The 20,617-nt window shown below is 27.6% G+C and overlaps 1 protein-coding gene across 1 annotated transcript; it reads right to left on the reverse strand.

The window, feature by feature from the left end:
• Positions 1-13,097: 13,097 nt before the first annotated feature.
• LOC113385737 (zinc finger protein 234-like) lies at positions 13,098-14,798 on the reverse strand. The gene has a single exon (XM_026623576.1). It carries the CDS (start codon positions 14,796-14,798, stop codon positions 13,098-13,100), a length of 1,701 nt encoding a protein of 566 aa, XP_026479361.1.
• Between the last annotated feature and the right edge of the window lie 5,819 nt (positions 14,799-20,617).

A 20,617-nucleotide genomic window follows, 5' to 3' on the forward strand; every position in this document is an offset into this window, starting at 1 on the left:
CATAGAGTCTTTTTGCGTCAGGATTTGCCTCTAATTGCTTAATTCCTGCGAAATAATAAAATAGTCAGTATAAAAATATAAATAATAAAATAATAAAAGTACTTAAACTTGAATAAAAAATAAATGAAAATAAATTTTATCTAGAGAATTAATCAAACTTATCTTATTAAATATATATATATATATATATATATATATATATATATATATATATATTAGGGTGGTCCTTAATATTGTCATTTTTGAATTTTCTTGCTCCAAAAGGCACAAATGATTTCACACTGATAAAAAACAATTCTCTGAAAGATTCAGCTATTAATATTAACTTTTAGATAGTGCGCAATTCAATCAAACTTCGCATGAAAAATTAAAAAATTTTGAGAATTAAAAAAAAATTTAAATATAACTCAGCGACAAATTTTGAGTAAAATTCATTCATTTGTTCGCTAAATTATATCTAAAAACATTTTTAAAATTTTTGAAAAAAATATGCTATTTCCATACAAAACTCTGATTGAATTGCGCACTATCTAAAAAACAATATTAAGAGCTAAAACTTTGAGAGAATTGTTGTTTATCAATTTGGAACCATTTGAGCCCTTGGGAGCAAGGAAATTCGAAAATGTCCATATTAAGAACCACACCTAATATATACATATATATATATATATAAATATTATATTATAATATCTTATTATATATTAGATATTATCCAATTACTAGTTGATTTATTTACAATTATTAGTTTCAATATGTAATTGTTTCTTTTAGTGTAAATGTAGAAAGGCTAAAGGTACATACATAAGTTTATAGTTTTAGTTTTAGTTAGTTTTTCTAAAGTTAAAAATCATACAATTATATTATTATAATATATACTTATATATTATAAAATTAATAAATTATAATATATCCCTATATTATAAAAATCCTTTTAAAATAATTAGAAAGCATTATTATAAATATATTTTTATTTAATAATTAATACATTGTTAAGAAACGCAAATCTATATAGTCCATTTAATTTTGATAAAAAAAAATTGATTTCAATCGGCGCATGAAAATAAAGATAATTGTGTATTTCTAGCAACTTTATTCATCAGAAATTGAACAAAAATTGATTTCAGTTTTTTTTCTATGCTACTTTATAAATTGATAATATAGTTAATTAGCTATTAATTTATTCAATATTAAATGAATTTGGAAGAAATCATAATTTAAAAACGGCATTATCAAAATGCTAGTATTATGGTATGTGGAGGAATAATATATTCAAATCACAACATATTGATAAAATTGGTGTAATTTTGTATACTAATTATTTAATTAATTAATAATTCGTAATAAATTATATTTTGACAACGAAATTATCAGTTATGACATTGCTATTATTATGAATGTAAAAAAAATTGTTGAAGAAATAATGTTTAAATTATAGCATGCACAAGAAATATGCTAACATCTTTTAAACCACTTTTCATCAAAGTGAAATAAATTTATTAAAGTATCAATAGAACTACATTTGCCCCGCCCCTATCTTTATCTATAACAAAACTTTTTAAACAAAATTAATAAGTTTTACTCAGCTTATAAGTCCTTATCTGACAACAAATATTTTACTTTGTATTATATTGTATTTTGTAATTTAAGTAAAAAAACACCTTTAATAAAAAATTACTAAATCTTAATGAGTATTAGACGTTTGCACCTAAACCAGAGAGCTTGATTTTATTTATCCAGAGACAATGATTTTATTTATGATTTTTAAGCGAATGTGTCAATAATATTATAATATAAAGAAAGACTTGGGTATTTATATGGTATTATACGGTCTCACAAAATATTGTTTCCATAATAAATAATTATGAAAAATTAGATGTTCATTCAGGAATTATTAGTGATTGACTTACCCCGTAAAGAAGTAACTAAACTTAATATAATAACTGATATTATTATTAAATGAAAATTCATTTTGCTTGGTGAAAACTCCTACATGAAGCACATGAAATAGATGTCAAGACTTTCTCTCGCGAAATTTGTAAATCTATATTCCGAAGCAGGACACATGCGCAGTAAATCCGTTTCAAATGTTACTTTCATCGTTTTCAGTAACTTAATATTTCGATTTGTTTATGCTATTTGATAATATACAGTTGAATGAAAATTTTCACATAGTAAGTAGCAGTACTTATTTTATTAATTATTTATATATACTTTTATTAATTCTTTATATAATTTAGGTTTTTGAACATTTCTTCGTTCATGGAGACTCATTCTGCAATAACAAAAAATTTAAATTATTTCCGTTAAAATATGTTTATTATATAACAGCACAAAAATTGAATATGTATATATATATATATATATATATATATATATGTCCTTAATATGGACATTTTCGAATTTCCTTGCTCCCAAGGACTTGAATGGTTCCAAATTGATAAAAAACAATTCTCTGAGCGCAATTCAATCAAAGTTTTATATGGAAATAGCATGAAGAAATTTTCAAAAATTTTGCAGAGCGTCGAATTTTCAACAAAAAATGACACGAATTTTCACTTTTAATTCATTTGTCGCTAAGTTATACCTAATTTTTTTTTTTAATTTTCAAAATTTTTTCCATGCTATTTCCATACTAAAAAACTTTGGTTGGACAGCGGACTTGTTCTTTGTCTTTTTGGTCTTTGAAAGTTTTAGCTCTTAATAACTTTAAGATAGTCCGCAGTCCAACCAAAGTTTATATGGAAATAACAAGGGTAAAATTCAATTTCATTTATAACTAAGCGACAAGTGAAATCAAATTTTGATCAAAATTTTGAGAATGACATTATATATGCTTATTTTCAACAGAAATTAAAAAGTTACAACATTAATTTTATATATTTTATAAGATATATTTCATGAAATATATAACATTTTGTTTTTTCTTCCTAAGTAAATACTTATAAGTATTTACTTTGAAAGAAGAACCAAAAAAAGTATATTTAATATGCCTATGCTATAAGAACTAGTTTACGGCCAATAATTACTTATAAATATAATTTTGGTGTTTTGTGTTATATAAAATGTAAATAAATAATTGTACGCTTTTAATATTTTTAAGTAATTATGTACTACAAGACTCATTACTATATCGCACTAGTGTAGCAAAATCTTACTCTCAAAAGGACGCAAATAAAAAACAGGTGAATTAAATAATGATTACAGACTGTAAGTAATAAAATGTGAGAAGACAGTAAATTATCAACATCCATAGTTACTAATTATTTAAAATTAATTATCAATATTTTTGTCAAAAATATAATTATTTTTCTCTAAGTTCTGTAAAAATAAAGAGGTAATAAATTAAAAGCTAATATATTAATTTGAAAATTTTTATTATTTTATTAAATATATTTCTATTAAATCATTTAGATATTGCTTTGTAATCATCATTAGTGATGCAAACAAATTATACATTGACCTATATTGATAAATCATTTTAATTGATATACATAATACATCAAATAAAATATTTATTAAAATATTAACTTTCATAATCAAACTTATAACTAGGGTGCAACTATTTTCCGCACCACCCATGAGGTAAAGTTGCCAGGCGCGTTTTTTTTAATGTGGTGTCGCCACAGAAATAGATACTGAATTTCATATTTACATATCTAACATTTCAGATGGAAATGGATATAGTGTAAATATTACTAAGTATCGATTTGTGCAGCCCTAATCCACTTAAACTAACATATTAATTAATTATACCTAACTATATATCCAAAATGCAATGCGAAAAAGACCCTGCGACATGATCAATAGACCCTAAAATCATGATTTTTAAAAATGGAAGGAACCTCTCGTTTAAAATAATACAATATTTATATAAAAACTGTACTTTATAATTATAACGGTAATTGTAAAATTATAAAAAAAGCATTTACATGATGTACCCCCCAGATCCACCATGTAAACACAAGAAAACTTCATAGGTTCCCAGCCTATGAAGTTTAAGGGAAAATTATTGTGATTCCCAATTATTAATTATTTGATGTAAAGAAAAACGCGGAAAATATAAGAAAGGTTCTTCCACAACGCCACCCCGTCGAGCTCTCAACAAAAATACGCGAACAACCTCAAAAAAGTGTATAACCGAAGATTACAATACCAAAACGCCCTTAAATTTGACCTTAACTGAAAGAATTCTATAATACAATTATAATATAATATAACTAACTACACAAAAGTAATAATAATACAATAAAACTGAGATAGTCTTTTCTCACATTTCATTCATGCGCTTGTCCTCCAATTCGGTAGCAGCTTCTGGTGTCTTGGTTGGTCTTGGGTCCGCAGTTTTCTCACAATTTTTTCAGAATAACATCTAGAAATATTAAAAAAAACACAAATTCCCCTAAAAATAGGGATGAAAACATAAACGGGGCCCCGGTAATATTGATATAAATATAACAATAAAAATACTATACAGTTATAACTAACTAAATTAACTTTTATTAATATGAGAAAACCTCTACATATGGACATCCTCTTTCCTGGTCGTTAGTTAGAAATCCTGGTGTTGTCCCAACTTGAAAAAATGATCTCTGCAACCCTGAAATGATAATTGACTTGAGAAAAAATAATATACAAAAAATAGACTTGTAAATATTACTAGTCAGCCTGCCGTTAATCATTCTAGTGTCCAGGTCTGGTACATCAAAACGGTGGACATTGATCTTCTCCTGACTTCTTGTACTTCTTGGTGTTTACTTCCCTGGTATCAGTAGTGGAAACGGATTCATTCTAAAATAAGTATTTTATTAATATTTCTACATAATTTTATTAAGATGTAGGCATTGTAGTTATACCTTTATACATATTTTATTTAACTTCAAATATCTTCAACAGCTGCTTTTCTAATTCGGCAATGAGTCCCGGTTGGTCCTGAGTCCGCAATTTTCTGACAATCTTCTTGGAAAAATATCTAAAAACATAAAAACACAAATTTCCCTAAAATAGGGATGAACGCATAAACGGGGCCCCGGTAACATTTATATAAAAAATACTACACAGTTGTAACTAATAAGTAAGTTATATAAATTATTAATACAAGAAAACCTCTACATATGCATATCCTCCTTCCTAATTGTCATTTGGCAGTCCTGGTGGTTCCTTAACGCGAAAAAATAATTTCTGAAACCCTGAAATGAAAATTGACTTGAGAAAAAAAAGTATACAAAAAATAGACTTATAAACATTATTTATCAGCCTGCCGGTAATCATTCTAGTGTCCACGTCTGGTACATCAAAACGGCGCACATCTCCTGCTGGTGCCTTGTAGTTCTTGGTATTTACTTTCCTGGTATCACTAGTGGAGACACTGTAAACGAAATATTTACTTTATAGTACTTAATATTTAATTTCCTACATAATCCCAGTAAAACCTGTAGGACTTCATAACTGCATACATTCTTCATTTAACTTCAAATATCTTCAACATTTCTCCGTCCAAAGAGACTCATTGCGCAATCGCAAAATTTTTAAGCTAATTTGATTAAATTATGTTTATTACATTACATCACAAAAATTGTTCAAAAAAAGAAGAACTTCAATAAACAAATGGGATTTTTAGATGAGTTATTTAAAATAATAATGATATAATTAATTATACAATAGTGATATTGATACAATATAACGAAGAAAGTCTTTTCTCACATGGTGGACATTGATCTTCTCCTGACGTCTTGTACTTCTTGGTGTTTACTCCTGTGGTATCAGTAGCGGAGACGGATTCATTGTAAAATAAATATTTTATTAATATTTCTACATAATTCTATTAAGATGTATGCTTTATAGTTATATCTTCATACATATTTTATGTAACTTCAAATATCTTGAATATTTTTCCGTTTAAGGAGACTTATTGTGCAATTGCAAAAAATTTATATTAATAACATAAAAATCGGTCGATCATAAAAGCAATTTAATAAACAAACGAGATTTTTAGACGAGTTATTTAAACTAATAATGATATAAATAATTACACAATAGTAATAATAATACAATATAACTAAGATAGTCTTTTCTCACATTTCATTCATGCACTTGTCCTCCAATTCGGTAGCAGGTTTCTGGTGGTCCTAGTTGGATTTGAGTCCGCAATTTTCTGACAATCTTCTTGGAAAAATATCTAAAAACATAAAAACACAAATTCCCCTAAAATAGGGATGAACGCATAAACGGGGCCCCGGTAACATTGATATAAAAAATACTATACAGTTACAACTGACTAAATTAACTTAATTAGTAATGCGAGGAAACCTCTACATATGCACATTCTCCATCCTGGTTGTCTTCTGGTAGTCCTGGTGGTTCCTCAACGCGCAAATTGATCTCAGCAACCCTGAAATAAAAATTGACTTGAACAAAAAGTATACCAAAAATAGACTTATAAATATTATTTACCAACCTGACGATAATCATTCTACTGTCCAAATCTGGTACATCAAAACGGTGCACATCTTCCACTGACATCTTTAGTTCTTAGTATTTACTCCCCTGGCGGAGAAGGATCCATTCTAAAATAATATTTTTTTAATTTCTGTACATAATTCCACTAATAATAAGATGTATGCATTAAAAGGCTTTATACCTTCATACATTTTTCATTTAACTTCAAATATCTTCAACTTTTCTCCGTTCAAGGAGACTCATTGTGCAATCGCAAAAGTTTTAAATTAATTTGATTAAATTATATTTACATTACATCAATTAGATTAAATAACAATTTACAGTACAAAAGTCGGTCAAATAAAAAATCAATATAATAAAAAATGGGATTTTTAGATGAGTTATTTACATCCATATACCATTTAAAAATCAATAAAATAATTCTAAAAAATTAAACATAGTAAATTACATGTACATATATAGTACTAATAAAAAAATGCAGTGTATGGGGTTGCGCTGCTTCTGGGAAAAACATCGCAAAAATCCATACACTAAATAAAAAAAATTAATATATTAAATTAATTTAATAGCTAAAAGCGAACGACTTGAACCTGCCGTGGGGGGTAGACGACAGGAACGCATTTAAACGCGTAAAAAACTCGGCTTTAAAAATCGTATTAAACCATATTAAAATTACGAAGAAGACCTCGCACGAACAAAAAGAAAAAAGTGAATTATGGACACAAATAACTCAAAATTATATTTGTAAAAAAATTAAATTATTAGTTAAAAATTAATAATAGATAAACTGATGATATAATAAAAATAATGCACAATAAGTCCTCAAAACCGCTCCTGTGCAAAACACCGTATATCCTGCAACGTAAGACACCCCTGAAATAAGTCAAACCAGTGCATTAGTAAATAAACAAATACTAGTCAATCGTAAATATTTCAAGCATAGGATTCAGTTATAAATTCATATCAAAACATAAATTTCATGCCACATATATTTAACTAAATATATGAAGTTATTGCATAACATGCTTTATATTCTTAAAAGACTTACCAGGTGACTGGGTTGGGTGCGATGTCAACATGAGCTCCGAATAAAGTCCGAATACTGAATGATTTTACATAGCGTTTTGAATTTCTTATATAGGCTGAAAAACACCGTTAAATTATCAATTGTTGCCAGATTATATTGAAATTCAAAAATTGTTATCTAATCGGAATCCGAACCATTGAGGGTGCAATTTCGGGATCAGAACCTTTGAAGGAAAATTGAAGTAAATACATTTGCAATTGTGACACAGTCACAAATGTATCTATAGATAAACAAGTATTAATTATAAGTATTATTAAAAATTTGTAATGTTGAAATTTAATGAAAAATCCAAAGAAGTATCTCAATAAAACAGTATTGAATGTATCTTTCATGGCGTGACGCTGGAAATTATTATTTTTATTTAGATTTTTCGATTTTTCCTTTGTTACTATGATGGTTGTTATGAAATCTTATTTATATCAAATAAATTTTTATTTCTGTTTATGTCTTAATAATTTGTGTTCTTTGCCTTCTGAGAAAGAGTTCAATTAAAACCTGATAATTATGGATTTATTAACGTTATTTTATGAAACATATTATAAGTACCAAGTACTTAAATATAGAAATTAACATGGTGTGTTCTGATCTACTAGGGATCACTTTAGGAAATTCTAGTCCAAACAAATCCTAAAATAGTATAGTCCTACGAAAAATGGTTGAATTATAAAATTTCATGAATGTTTGGAATATTAGTACACACTTTTAGGACCAAAAAAACAATATTGTATGATATATTTTTTCAGTATGTATTTATTTAAAATCAGTCAGAATATGCATTATTCTTTTAAACTATGTGTTGTTTATATATATATATATATATATATATATATATATATATATATAAAACAACACATAGTTCATATTCATATCATTTATATGAATTATTTCTATAAAATACAAAACAAATGAGAATCACATCTGAACTGATGTAGATTGTTTTTAAGTAAATAAATAGAAAGTTAGATATTGGATATATCGTTCTTATGAAAAATATTATAAAGTAAATCATGAAGATATATGTAATGCTTTATTTATTTTTATTCTTATGGATACATACGAAATCAGAAAAAACATCTGAATTTCCTTACGTGGTAAGAAACTAATAAATATTTAATAAGTTTCTGTTTAATTGATAAAAAAATTAGTAAAGTGCTATTTTTGTGATCGTCAACCACTGTTTAATTATTAAGGATGTTATAATGAAATTTATTCAATATAAAAATAGTTTACACAATTATTTTAGATTTTATACCAATCATCATTTAGAATAGCTCAAAAAGCTATATTTTCCGCTGATAGTATATATTCGTTATTCGATCAAGAAGTTTTAATTAATTAGATGTTTTGGGCTATTCTAAATGGTTGGTATAAAATCTAAATAATTGTGCAAGTGCATGTGTGTAATGTTAAATTTTGCCTTTTGTCAAAACTTGATTATTCGAATTGCGATTAGTATTTCATGATTGGTCCAGTCAATGCTCTAAATTACTTTTAGACATTATTTAAAAAAAACCTAATCTAATTTAAAGAATTTATGACTTCTTTGAAACGTATCAGTTGGAAATCACATTGTTATAGTTTAGGTAAAAATCTGCCAAGCGCTTTCACAAGTAATTAAAAACAAAAAATACAAAATACAAAAATTAAATTTTTGTTAATTTCTGATTGAACAAAATCAATCTTTTGAATCAATGTTTTGAAAGTTTCTACCAATCGAGTAATTTCTTTAAACAAACTTATTTGTGAACTGATATTTAATTTTTGTTTTTTTAAAACATTTTTAGAAAACACACTTATTCACTTATTGGACTAGCCAAACCGTTTCATGTAATTAACAGGCAGAGATTTAATTCCTAGAATTATCAAAAACATAATTAGGTAATTATTCAAAAAATTCTAAATAAAGATATTTCAATGCTGATAAAACGATTACTTCGTTATCGTTAAATATTTTCTTTGATTCATAATAATTAATCTAATTAGTTTTAAATAAAAATTGCTCGACTTTTTTTTAAAAAATCTACGTCGTTTTTTTATTTTTAAAATATTATGGTTTATAAATGCACTAGCCCCGACTATTTAAATATATTTATTATTCCATTGCAAGGGTGTAAAATTAGACCAAACGTAACAAATTATGTAATTAAATAGTCGGGGCTAGTGCCCAGGGCGACAAAATTTGGAAAGTGAAAAAAGATTCTATACAATATAATTAACTAATTCTTAATAACATTTTTCATTTATAAAAAGATAATTTATGCACTATGTATTGAAATAATTTAATTAAAATATTCCTATAAAGATTTAAAAAATATTAATTAGTTATTATTGATTCTTTAATTTTAGGGAATTGATAAATTTATGTAGTTTTTTCTGAAAAATCAAAAATATTTTAAAATTATTCATGTCTTTTTGACTTCAATTGATCAATCAAGGATATGGCAGCAAAATTTCAGTGATAGGACGGCATTTTCTTCACTGCTCTCGGAGGCAAAAATTTTAATTCAACCCTGAACACCAACGCAAATTCTTTTATTCTAGTAGAAACGGGAACTAAATTAAAGACTTTAATTTTTTCTAATGACTTTTTCTTTGATAAAAAAGATAAATGATTTTTTTAGGTTTCTATACAAATGTTAGTGAAGATTCCCCTATTCGGTGATATCAATTCGGTATATTGGATACATATTTGCGATGGCTCTATAGTGTCAAATAAGTGGATTTTAACGGCTGGGCTTTGTCTTGGAAAATCAAGGTATGTATAGGTTTGCTAATTTTTTATCCTATAAATTACATAAGTGTCTAAGATGGAATTATGGAATACTCTATTGAATAGTTGTAAAAATAATTATTTGTTAACAACAGTCTGTATATAACTAGTTGTAAGTAGCAATTTGCCTTAAGGCAAGTTGCAAGAACTTTCCGTTACATATACGATACTTAATCAACTTATTCAATAAGAATTAATCCTTTCCACTCGGGAATTGCAGAATTAATACATTTTTTTATTTTTTTTATTGCCAGAGTGGTGGCATCTGAATGAGAAGGGTTAAGATTCAGGTATTTAGGTAAAATTATTTCGAAAATAAAATTTTAGATTTGAATAAAAATATAATCAGTAAAATTTTTAATTTATGTCTTTCAACAATACTTATAATATCTGCAATCGTATAAACTAAATTAATTGACTTAACACACCTAATTTGTGCTTAAAAAATGCGAATTCATTTCAATGCGGGCGTCAACTGTAGTCAATATGAAGAATATTTATATAATCCAATCGATTATAGTAAGTCTGTAATATTTTAAAATGTTATTACAGACTACGATATTTATTACTTATAGTCATAATCAAATTATTAGGAAAAAACGGGTCAGTTAAATTTTAACAAAAAGTAATTAACGCGGGTCACAACATCCCAACTAATATCTTCCAAACAGTTTTTAAATTTTTAAAATAGATTCAAGATTTTTTCCCTTATTTTTTGTTATAATTACATAGCTATAATTAATGGCTTCGGCGATTCGCGTAAAACTGATTGAGTTGTATAAAATGGCTTTTAAATTTTTGAAATTTATCCACTGGTTTTTGAGAAAACGTCGACGAAAGAGCAGTAATCAACTCACATATATTTTTTTCAAATTCAGTCTTATTTAATTAAGAATGACTTAAAACGTCGAAAAAATATAAAGTTAGCAAATCGGATTTTCTGCAAACTTTTCTTTCGGGAAGTTAATATATATTTGTTAAGCCTGTATATGAAAATACAAAACCTATGTGAAAATACAAAAAACGTGAATATTTCACAGAGTATTTAGGATAATATTTTATTTTATATATTTATATATATTTATTTTTTAGATTTAGGGTAATATTTTTTTTATTTCGGATGTGTTTATTGCACCGATCAAAACAATATTATTTCTTATATGCTGGTCTTTATGCATTTAAAGCAGCGGTTTCCAACATGTGTGGCGCACCCCCTCAGAGGGCCAAGCTGTTCTAAGGGGGGCAGTTTCCATCATTATTCTGTTTCCAGAATAATATTTTCGAAAATAACAAAAAATTTATGAAATGAATTTAAAAAATAAACAAAAAATAAGGTTTATGCATATTGTTACATAATATTGCATATTAATTTGTAGTCTGATAATATCATCAGTCGAGTATTTATAAAATTATAAATAAAATTATAAAATTAAAAATTAAGGAAAGCGCAACATTTTTTTAGAGATGGGGGCGTGGTGCAAAAAAGGTTGGAAAGCACTGATTTAAAGAATTTATATCCAATGAAATATCTCCTTTTTTTAATTTTTTTGATATTTTATTTAAGATAATATGGTCATTTTAAGGCAAGATTAATTGTAACATTATAATAAAGTTGAATTGAAGACAATTTCAAAAATATTACTAATAAACTGATAAACTAATTAACTTATAACTTTAAATTACCATTGTAAATTTGAATTTTTCTCCAATAATATAGTTCCAATAGTATAAAATTTCCGTGATATCGTAATGGTATAATTTAAAGCTGTTAAAGCAACTAATCAGATTTATAAAATTCACTAAAAACTATAGCAATTAATCAATTGAATTATTGAATAATTAAATACTTTTTAGCAGAGAAAAGTAGATTGTAATAGTTGGTGCTCGGACATCATTGTAAGTTGCGATTTCCAATTCTACAATGTAACAATTTACAGTCTACAATGTTACAGTTCAAATTGTTACAATTGTAACATATGTATATTTACTTTTACATTTTACAAACGTATATTAACAACCAAGATATATTTGTATCATTATACATAAACACATGCTACTTCTTGTTGTTCCTGGTGTCCTCTCGTGGTCCAGTGCGTTCGACCGGTGGAAAAATAAATCGATGATTGCAAAAGGTCTACTTAAGTAAATCTACATGGAAAGTTGTAAACTATGCTACTACTCTAGTAGTAGTAGTAGAGGAGCCAGTGAACTATTTGACTAACCTGTTTTCTCAGAGCTAGAATTTTTTTTAATATTTTATTATCGACCCATTAAGAAAGCACTATTCTGTCATTCCGCGATTGCGTCATCATCCTTTCAATTTGTGAAAATGTCAAAAAAAAAAAAAAAAAAATATAACTTGCTCCCACAAGGCTCAAATTTTGAGGGTGTATTCTTTTAACTGTTCAGAAAGCATATGTAAAAAGCCAGCCCATTCTGACGGTTGCAAGGGTCTGCCAGTCGAGTACATAATAGTCACGACGCTCAAGAGTCTACGAGTCTACAAAGTCTAGGGTCTGCCAGTCGAGTATATAATAGTCACGACGCGCAAGGGTCCACGAAGTCTACGAGTTTAGGATATAATTGTAAAAGTAGTATGACAAATATGAATAATAAAAAATTCCTTAATAGTTAATTATATAATTTTATTTCACAAAGTAATATAGATATATACTCATAATCTCTATTTTTGTTCAACATAACATAATATTACAAAAATATGCTACATGCATAAACATATAAATCTAACACACACATATTCACATATATAAATATGTCAATCATTCATAATACATCCATATGCATCAGCATATGTATTTCTAATTTTTTTTTGCGAGTAAAACCTTTATCACATACTGTACAATTAAATGGCAGTTTCCCCGAATGCAATCTCGCATGCTTAATATAATTTCCATAATCACTGAAAGACTTTGAACAAGTACACCGAAATGGCTTGAGACCATTATGTGTTCTCATGTGAGTTTTATGATGACCACTCTGACTAAAAGATTTTCCACATATATTACATACAAAAGGCCTTTCACCAGAGTGCATCCTCATATGTATGTCGTGGTTGCTGAGTTGACTGAATGTTTTTCCACAAATATAGCATAAATATGGTCTAGATGAAGAATGAACTCCCATGTGAATTTTGAGATTATTAATAGCACTAAACTTTTTCTTACAAATTGTGCACTGAATATCAGTTTTCGCCAAATGCTCTTCTTTATGTTGGTTGAACATTTGAATGGTTGAAAAATTTTTACCACAAATTTCACAATTTAAAGTTTCGTCATTTACATGTTTTTTCATGTGTATTTTATATTCAGAACTATTCTCAATTATATCTTCACAGATATCACATTTTATAGGTTCCCTTGTGTGTTCATGTATATGAAGCTGAAGATCATCAATATTAATGAAAGACTTTTCACAAAGGTCACATTCATAGCTTGAATGATCATCGTTCATTGGCATATTGGTTTCTTCAGTAACTAAATCCCTAAAATTTTCATCATTAAATTTTTGTCTTTTATGATTTGACATATGTCTTTTAAAATCACGGACTCTCTTAAATAGCATATCACACTTTTTACATTTATACTGATATATATCATAATGACTAGTGATATGCTGCTTTAAATCATTCATATCAGAAAAACTATTCTTACATATTTTACAAGCTAATTTATTATTATTTACTGAAATAATGTTCCATAAGTCTTTATCAGAATTTATGTTTATATCAATGTCCAATGTAATTTCATACGACTTTTTATTGGATGTGTAGTAAGTTAATTTAAGAGAATGATCATTTATTAAAGAAACTTCTGGTATGTTGTTTTCACATTCTAATTTTTGTCCATCGGAAGAATTTTTTTCTGCGTTAGGACTGATATTGTTATGTCTGCTCATATGGCACAAATACTGCTCCAGTATATAAAATAATTGGTTACATAAGAAACATTCATATTGAAAAAAGTTATCTGGCAAAATATGGTTTTCAACTTTCTGTGGCTTCGATGAATTGTCATCTGAAATAAATATGTTGTCAAGCTCTATAATGTCATCTAATGGTTCTATATTTAATGTATTTTGACTAGTTTCTTCATTTTTATCTTCAATTGTATAATTGAAACATAAGTGATAATCATAGTCTGATTTATTATCAAAATTCAATCCACATAAATCGCAAGTTGATGTATTAATTTGTAAATGATTCTTCATGTGATTCATATAATCTGCAGATACAAAAGTTTTAAAGCAAAAATTGCATTCATGTATTTCAGTGATATTTATTATATCTGTGGAACTTGCTTGAATATCGTCTTCAGTTTCCTGATCGTAGGTTGCTGCATGATCCACAACCTCGATGTGATTTTCAATAAAATTGTTTTCACTAATTCCAGGATTAACAATAGATTTGGTTTCATTGCAAATACAAGCTGGTGAAAAACACTTATCACACCACTTGAAGCTATCCATGGTATTTATAATTGTAACCCTTTTGTAACATAATATAAAACATACTCGTATGTCAAACGGTTGGTTATAGAACTGAAGACAATTTTATTACAAGCTAATTGTATATTATGTTACACTTTTCTTTTTTTTTACATTACCCATTACTACATTGCGTTCCTACGCATTGATGTAAAGCTTTATTTCAGAATTATATTATACTCTTTACTTATCTATGATACTGACCATAATAAACATCATGAACTTGAAATAATTCACTATTCATTTTATATCGGTAGTTATAACAATAAATGACGACGGCGATTCAAAAAGTATAACGATGTAGAATTAATTACCGAGACGGTTGCACGCGCAATTTAGGTTAGAATATTACAAATGCGCACACCTGTATCTTTCCATGTATTTTATTGCATCCATGCATTATTATATTGTCTATGACAGCATCAACTCGCTGCTGAAGGGGCGGCCATTATTCACGTGAGGTTTTTCGGGAGAGGGGGTTTTGACAAAAAATCACAAAATATCAGGGGGGAAGAAGGGGTATAGTAAGATATCACGTGTATTTATTTTTTAACTAATTTGTTTAAAAGAAATCAAACATTTTCAAAAAAAATTCAAAAATTTTACAGTTTTATCACGTAACTTAAAATACACGTGATGTTTTGGTGGGGGAGGGCGGTAATTTTGAATATCGCCAAGTATCACCAAGAGAGAGGGGTGGGGGGCAAAAATCCTTAAAAACTCGCTCACGTGATTAATGGATGCCCCCTGACAACGGCAATCGACACGCTCTTTGTACTCATTTTGTACTTGTGCGTATGAAGCCATTTTTCAATGGTTTTCCACCAAAATTGGAAAAAATATGAGCGCCTGTATATGGTTTGTTTGTGTGAGCCAAATTTTGACTTTTCGTTGACGTCGAAGTAATCGGTCCAGAAGTTTTTTTTGACAATGTGCAAAAAATGAGAAACCAATTTTGAAAATTCAAGACATATCAGTTGGGAATCGTGTTGATTAGTAAAATGTTTCTTTTATGATTTCTTGGCGTTTCAAGTCATTCTAAATATTTTGACACCAGAATTTGAAAAGGTAAGTATCGCATATGCGTATATGATGAGTCTATGTGAGCCAAAATTTGAGTTCTTGTTGGCGTTTTCTTAAAAACCCCGATTTTAAAAACTTTTTGATACAATGGTTGAAATTCTGCCAAAAGTTTGTTTTATTTGGAAATTCAAAAATTCAAAAATTCAAAAAAAAAGTCCGTTGGGAAACGTGTTGATTAATTTTTCAAGAAATGCTAATTTTATAGTTTTACACCAAAATTGGATAAAGAATGTAGGTCAGCGCGTGTATGTGATTAACTCAATTTAAGATTTGACCCTTTGTCGCCGTTTTCTCAAAAATAAATTTCAAAACTTTATAAAACATTCGATATTGAAACTTGCATTGATTAATTTAAGTCGTTGATTCGACTAATTCTTATCTGCTTTCCTAAGGTTATACCTTCTACGCAAAAAAATGAATTAGAATGAATTAATAAATGCTATAATCACTGTAAACATAATCTTAACGAATGAGAATATAAATTAGCAAATACTATAAAAGGCAGAACACAAATGAAATACAAGAATTTTTTGCAATAAACATTAAAAAAAAAACAGAAATTAATTTAACATTTTTAACAACAACTAGCTGCTTCAATATATCCAAAAAGTGATAGCACATGGCTTCAAAAAAAGCTGTGGCATTTATAGAATATTCATATTAATTATTATATATACAAGCCAGTTTATCTCATATCATACATCACACGGGGTGACCCAGAACTCAACGTCAAGAGGTCAAGCCGATGGGTTAATAATAGTATATTGATCGTAGCCATCATGCAAAAAAATTCGATTTAAGTTATATAAGTATATATTAAAACTTTGAAAATGACGAGCTTTTGATGACCGTAAAATCATATTTCTAGTTCCACAGTCAAAAATGATGTCACTATTACCCCTACTAAGTTTTCAAGAATTGAGACTATTTGTTAAACTATGAATTCAAATTTTTCCAATGTGGTCAACTTTAAAAGGCTCTTCTTCAAAAAAAAAGTGTTCGCATTTGATCAGTACTAGCAGTACTTGATAGTTTTACAATAAAAAAATAATTAAAGAAATAAAATCTAAAAATAACATAACAGATAATACATTTGGCTCATATTTAGTTTAAATGTTTTTGGGTTGCACATAAAAGTTTGTGCGATTTGAATTGAAAGTGAGTAAATGCACTATCAAAAAGCATGTTATTGTTATTAGACTTTTAAATATATAAATTCAATAATAATAAAATATTTTTTCATTACATGGATGATCAGCTATAACACATATAGTCCAAATCTTATCGGTGTTACGACTAAATTACCAATAACGCCATTTGAGGAAGACTTATTATCATTGTACAGAAAACGTTGCTCGAAAATATTCATTCATGGCAAGTTTAACGGACCATCGGACTATTATATTGAAAGTACCCGCAAACATAATATAGGCTTAATTAAGGTAAATCATTATAGTATTCTTACCAAAGATAAATAAGCATAAATGATTCTTTCATTCTCAATTTGAATGCTAAGGATATATATTTTTATTATGATGTATCAACTAGATTTCATATTTTTAGTCTGCTGATTCAATTTATGTTTTTTTTTTAAAACAGAATTTCTTTAACCTATTTAGTATTCTTCACTTGAGTTTGTTTTAAGTTTGGGCCGCGCTCCAAAGGCCAAAGGTTGGAAATCACTGCCCTGTGATTTATGGATGGGGGTTTATAATATGAGAACTGATGGTTATTTAAGTTCTGAATTTACAATTCCTGTTCAGTTTTGTTGATTCTGATATTATGATAAGATTTAGTCATAAATATTAATTACTTATCATTATAATTAATTAATTATTATAATATCACCTTTTTAGCTCCTGGATGCCATCAACGTTCCAACATTAAAGCCAGTAATACTTCCAATTCATCATAGTTCTGACAGTGAATTGAAATACTTTTATAATATTTGTCGCACTGGACACTATGGAGGACATAAGATGCCTGCGTATTGTAATTTTTTAAAAATATTTATTTTTTGAGATTTGTTTCCATTTACCACTTTGGCATCCAAGTAAATGCTGATTTTAGTAAATTAAAGGCGATTTTCGTATGAAACTAAATAATTTCATTTTTGACGTGTTGCTCATTTTGATCGATGATCTTTTTGTTGTCTTTGAAGCAGCGTCAAAAGCCCTAAACGTTCTATAAACTTCTATTTTGTATTAGCAAAAAAGCTAAGAAAATACGCATCCATATAATTTGTGTTAGCTACTTATGCCTTTTATTTAAATACCACATACTTTCACATTCACAATCAATTAGTTATTTTTATACTGCATAATTATAATAGATACTAGGAATCAAAGTGAGATACTTTGCCGAAGAAACCATATCTCTAAAATGAATTCTGATGTCCAGTGCATTGACCCATGGATTGTCCCTGTTTTTGCTTATTTAGAGCATGGTGTCCAAATGTATGACCGATATAACTTTGGATTTGCGATCTACCCATGCCTATTGCTCACCCCCTGGGGCCCCCCTTAGAGGTCCACCATAAAAAATTGCATCATTTTTGGTTCTTCAACATGACAAAAATCAGCGATTTATTTTTATTATAAAACTTATTTATCATAACATACGTAAATAAAACTATGTAAAACTTATTAATGATTGCTCGAAGTCATTTTTGGTTTTAAGTTTGGCAAATTTCGCACGGCTCTCTAATGTTGTCGCCATAACAGCCTCTATAAAATTGCAAGTAAATATTTTAATATTTTTTTTTGTGAAAAGGGTTTTTGTGTGTATGAATTAATATCATAATTAATATTAAGTTTTAAAAAGATTAACATTTTTAAAAAAATTACTCTGAAAAAATTAGATTTTTGAGAAACTATAATTAACATTTTTTTGAAAAAAAAAGACTCCTTGAAGAAAAATTTATTTTGAATTATTTTGGAAAATCTGAACTTTTTTTCAAAGCAATCGTACTGCTTTAACTGCATAGAGACGAAATATCGAAGCGCGTAAGCGCCGCGTCGCCATCTAACGAATAAACACTGGTACGGAACCCATAGGAATATAAACAAAATTTATACTTATTGTTAAAATTTCTATAAAATATCTGATAATTTGATGTGCATATGTCTAATGATCATTTTTGACCACCAAATGGCATTTTTTTTACTTTTTTTTATGACATTTTTTTACTAGATCTCCGAAACCGTTAGACCTACTTTCATAAAAATTTAATCAGTTCTTCATCTTGTTAATACAAGTAAAATGTTTTTTGAATTATTCAAATCAGATGCTCCGTTCTCTTAAAAACTAAGTTACCGTTTTTGGCACTTTTTGCCCTGTATCTTCAGAACGGCTAGACCTGCCTTCGCCAAAAACTAATCAGCACATCTCCTTATCAATACAAATCGAATGTTTTAAATTATTTAAATCGCTTCATCCGTGTTCCCGAAATCGTCGACGAAAATTTGTATCCGCACATCCATACATACACGCACACACACACATACACACACATCCATTTTTTCTAAGGTATGCCAAAATATTCGGAAGGTTTTGAAACGTAAAGATATATAAAAATTTTCGTTTTCGATTTTTTTTGCGATTACTATAACTTGCTCTACGGGAAGTTAAAAAATAGTTAAAAAATTTTGTTTGCTGACTAAAATACCAAAAACGATGATTTTTTGCAATATTTGTATGGGCGATTTCTAAGGAAAGATGGTTTCTTCAACAATGTATCTTATTTTGATCCCTAATATCCGAAAACCATATGTGCCTAAGCGACTTTTAAATCGACCCATATATAATGAGCTTTAATAAACTGTTCACAGTATTTCATCAACAAACATTTGATCCAAACGAGTTTGAATCCAATATCGATATTGTTGAAATGGAAGTGTTACACACTAAGGAATGCTTCAAGAACATAATGTCAGAAGGAGGTGCCTCTCATGCATTTTACTATATGAATCGTGAAGGTAGTATGTGCTTGAAAAAGCAATCGAAAAAAATAACCAAGGGTGGTGAAAAAAAATTTTGCCCTGTAAGTGAACAATAAAAACTATCAATATTCGTATAAATTCGAACAGTTGATCAAAACAAATGACCACGTGATATATACTTAAAATATAAAAATTAAACAAACTTAAAATTATTTTCAAAAATTTATAGCGCTATAAAATATCTTTAATTAAATATATATTATAAATTGTTATCTTTAAAAACATATACCGAATAAGTAATTTTTTTTTTCGACGGATTGGCTGTTTGAATGTAACCGCAATATGTTTTATCTTCGCAATTTTATATAAGTATGCAATTAAAATAAAACAAAATGGCCAATGTAGTTTATAAAACCAATAAAACATATATATATATATATATATATATATATATATATATGCATACAAACATTTAATATCTGAATAATTGTGCTTATGATTTATTTTCAGTTTATATCAGGGAGTCCTATAATATGCGACAATGTTCAGGTACACAGCTTTAACATTTTTCTAACTATTTTTTACAATAAAAATATAATCGAAAAACTAGTACCATTTTGATCAATGTATTAGATAACTAAATCTAATTAGTAGAACAATAAGAAAGCGCAGTTTCTTATTTTTGATATCGAAAATAATCTCTCATCATAATTTTAAGAATTCAAAATTACGTTTTCTTATTGTCTGATGATTAAGAATTTTAATGCAAATCGTTAA

The sequence above is a fragment of the Ctenocephalides felis genome, unplaced genomic scaffold (genome assembly GCF_003426905.1).
Source record: "Ctenocephalides felis isolate EL2017-DRISC unplaced genomic scaffold, ASM342690v1 CF-g0.4_SCAFFOLD_03571, whole genome shotgun sequence".
Lineage (NCBI taxonomy): Eukaryota > Metazoa > Arthropoda > Insecta > Siphonaptera > Pulicidae > Ctenocephalides > Ctenocephalides felis.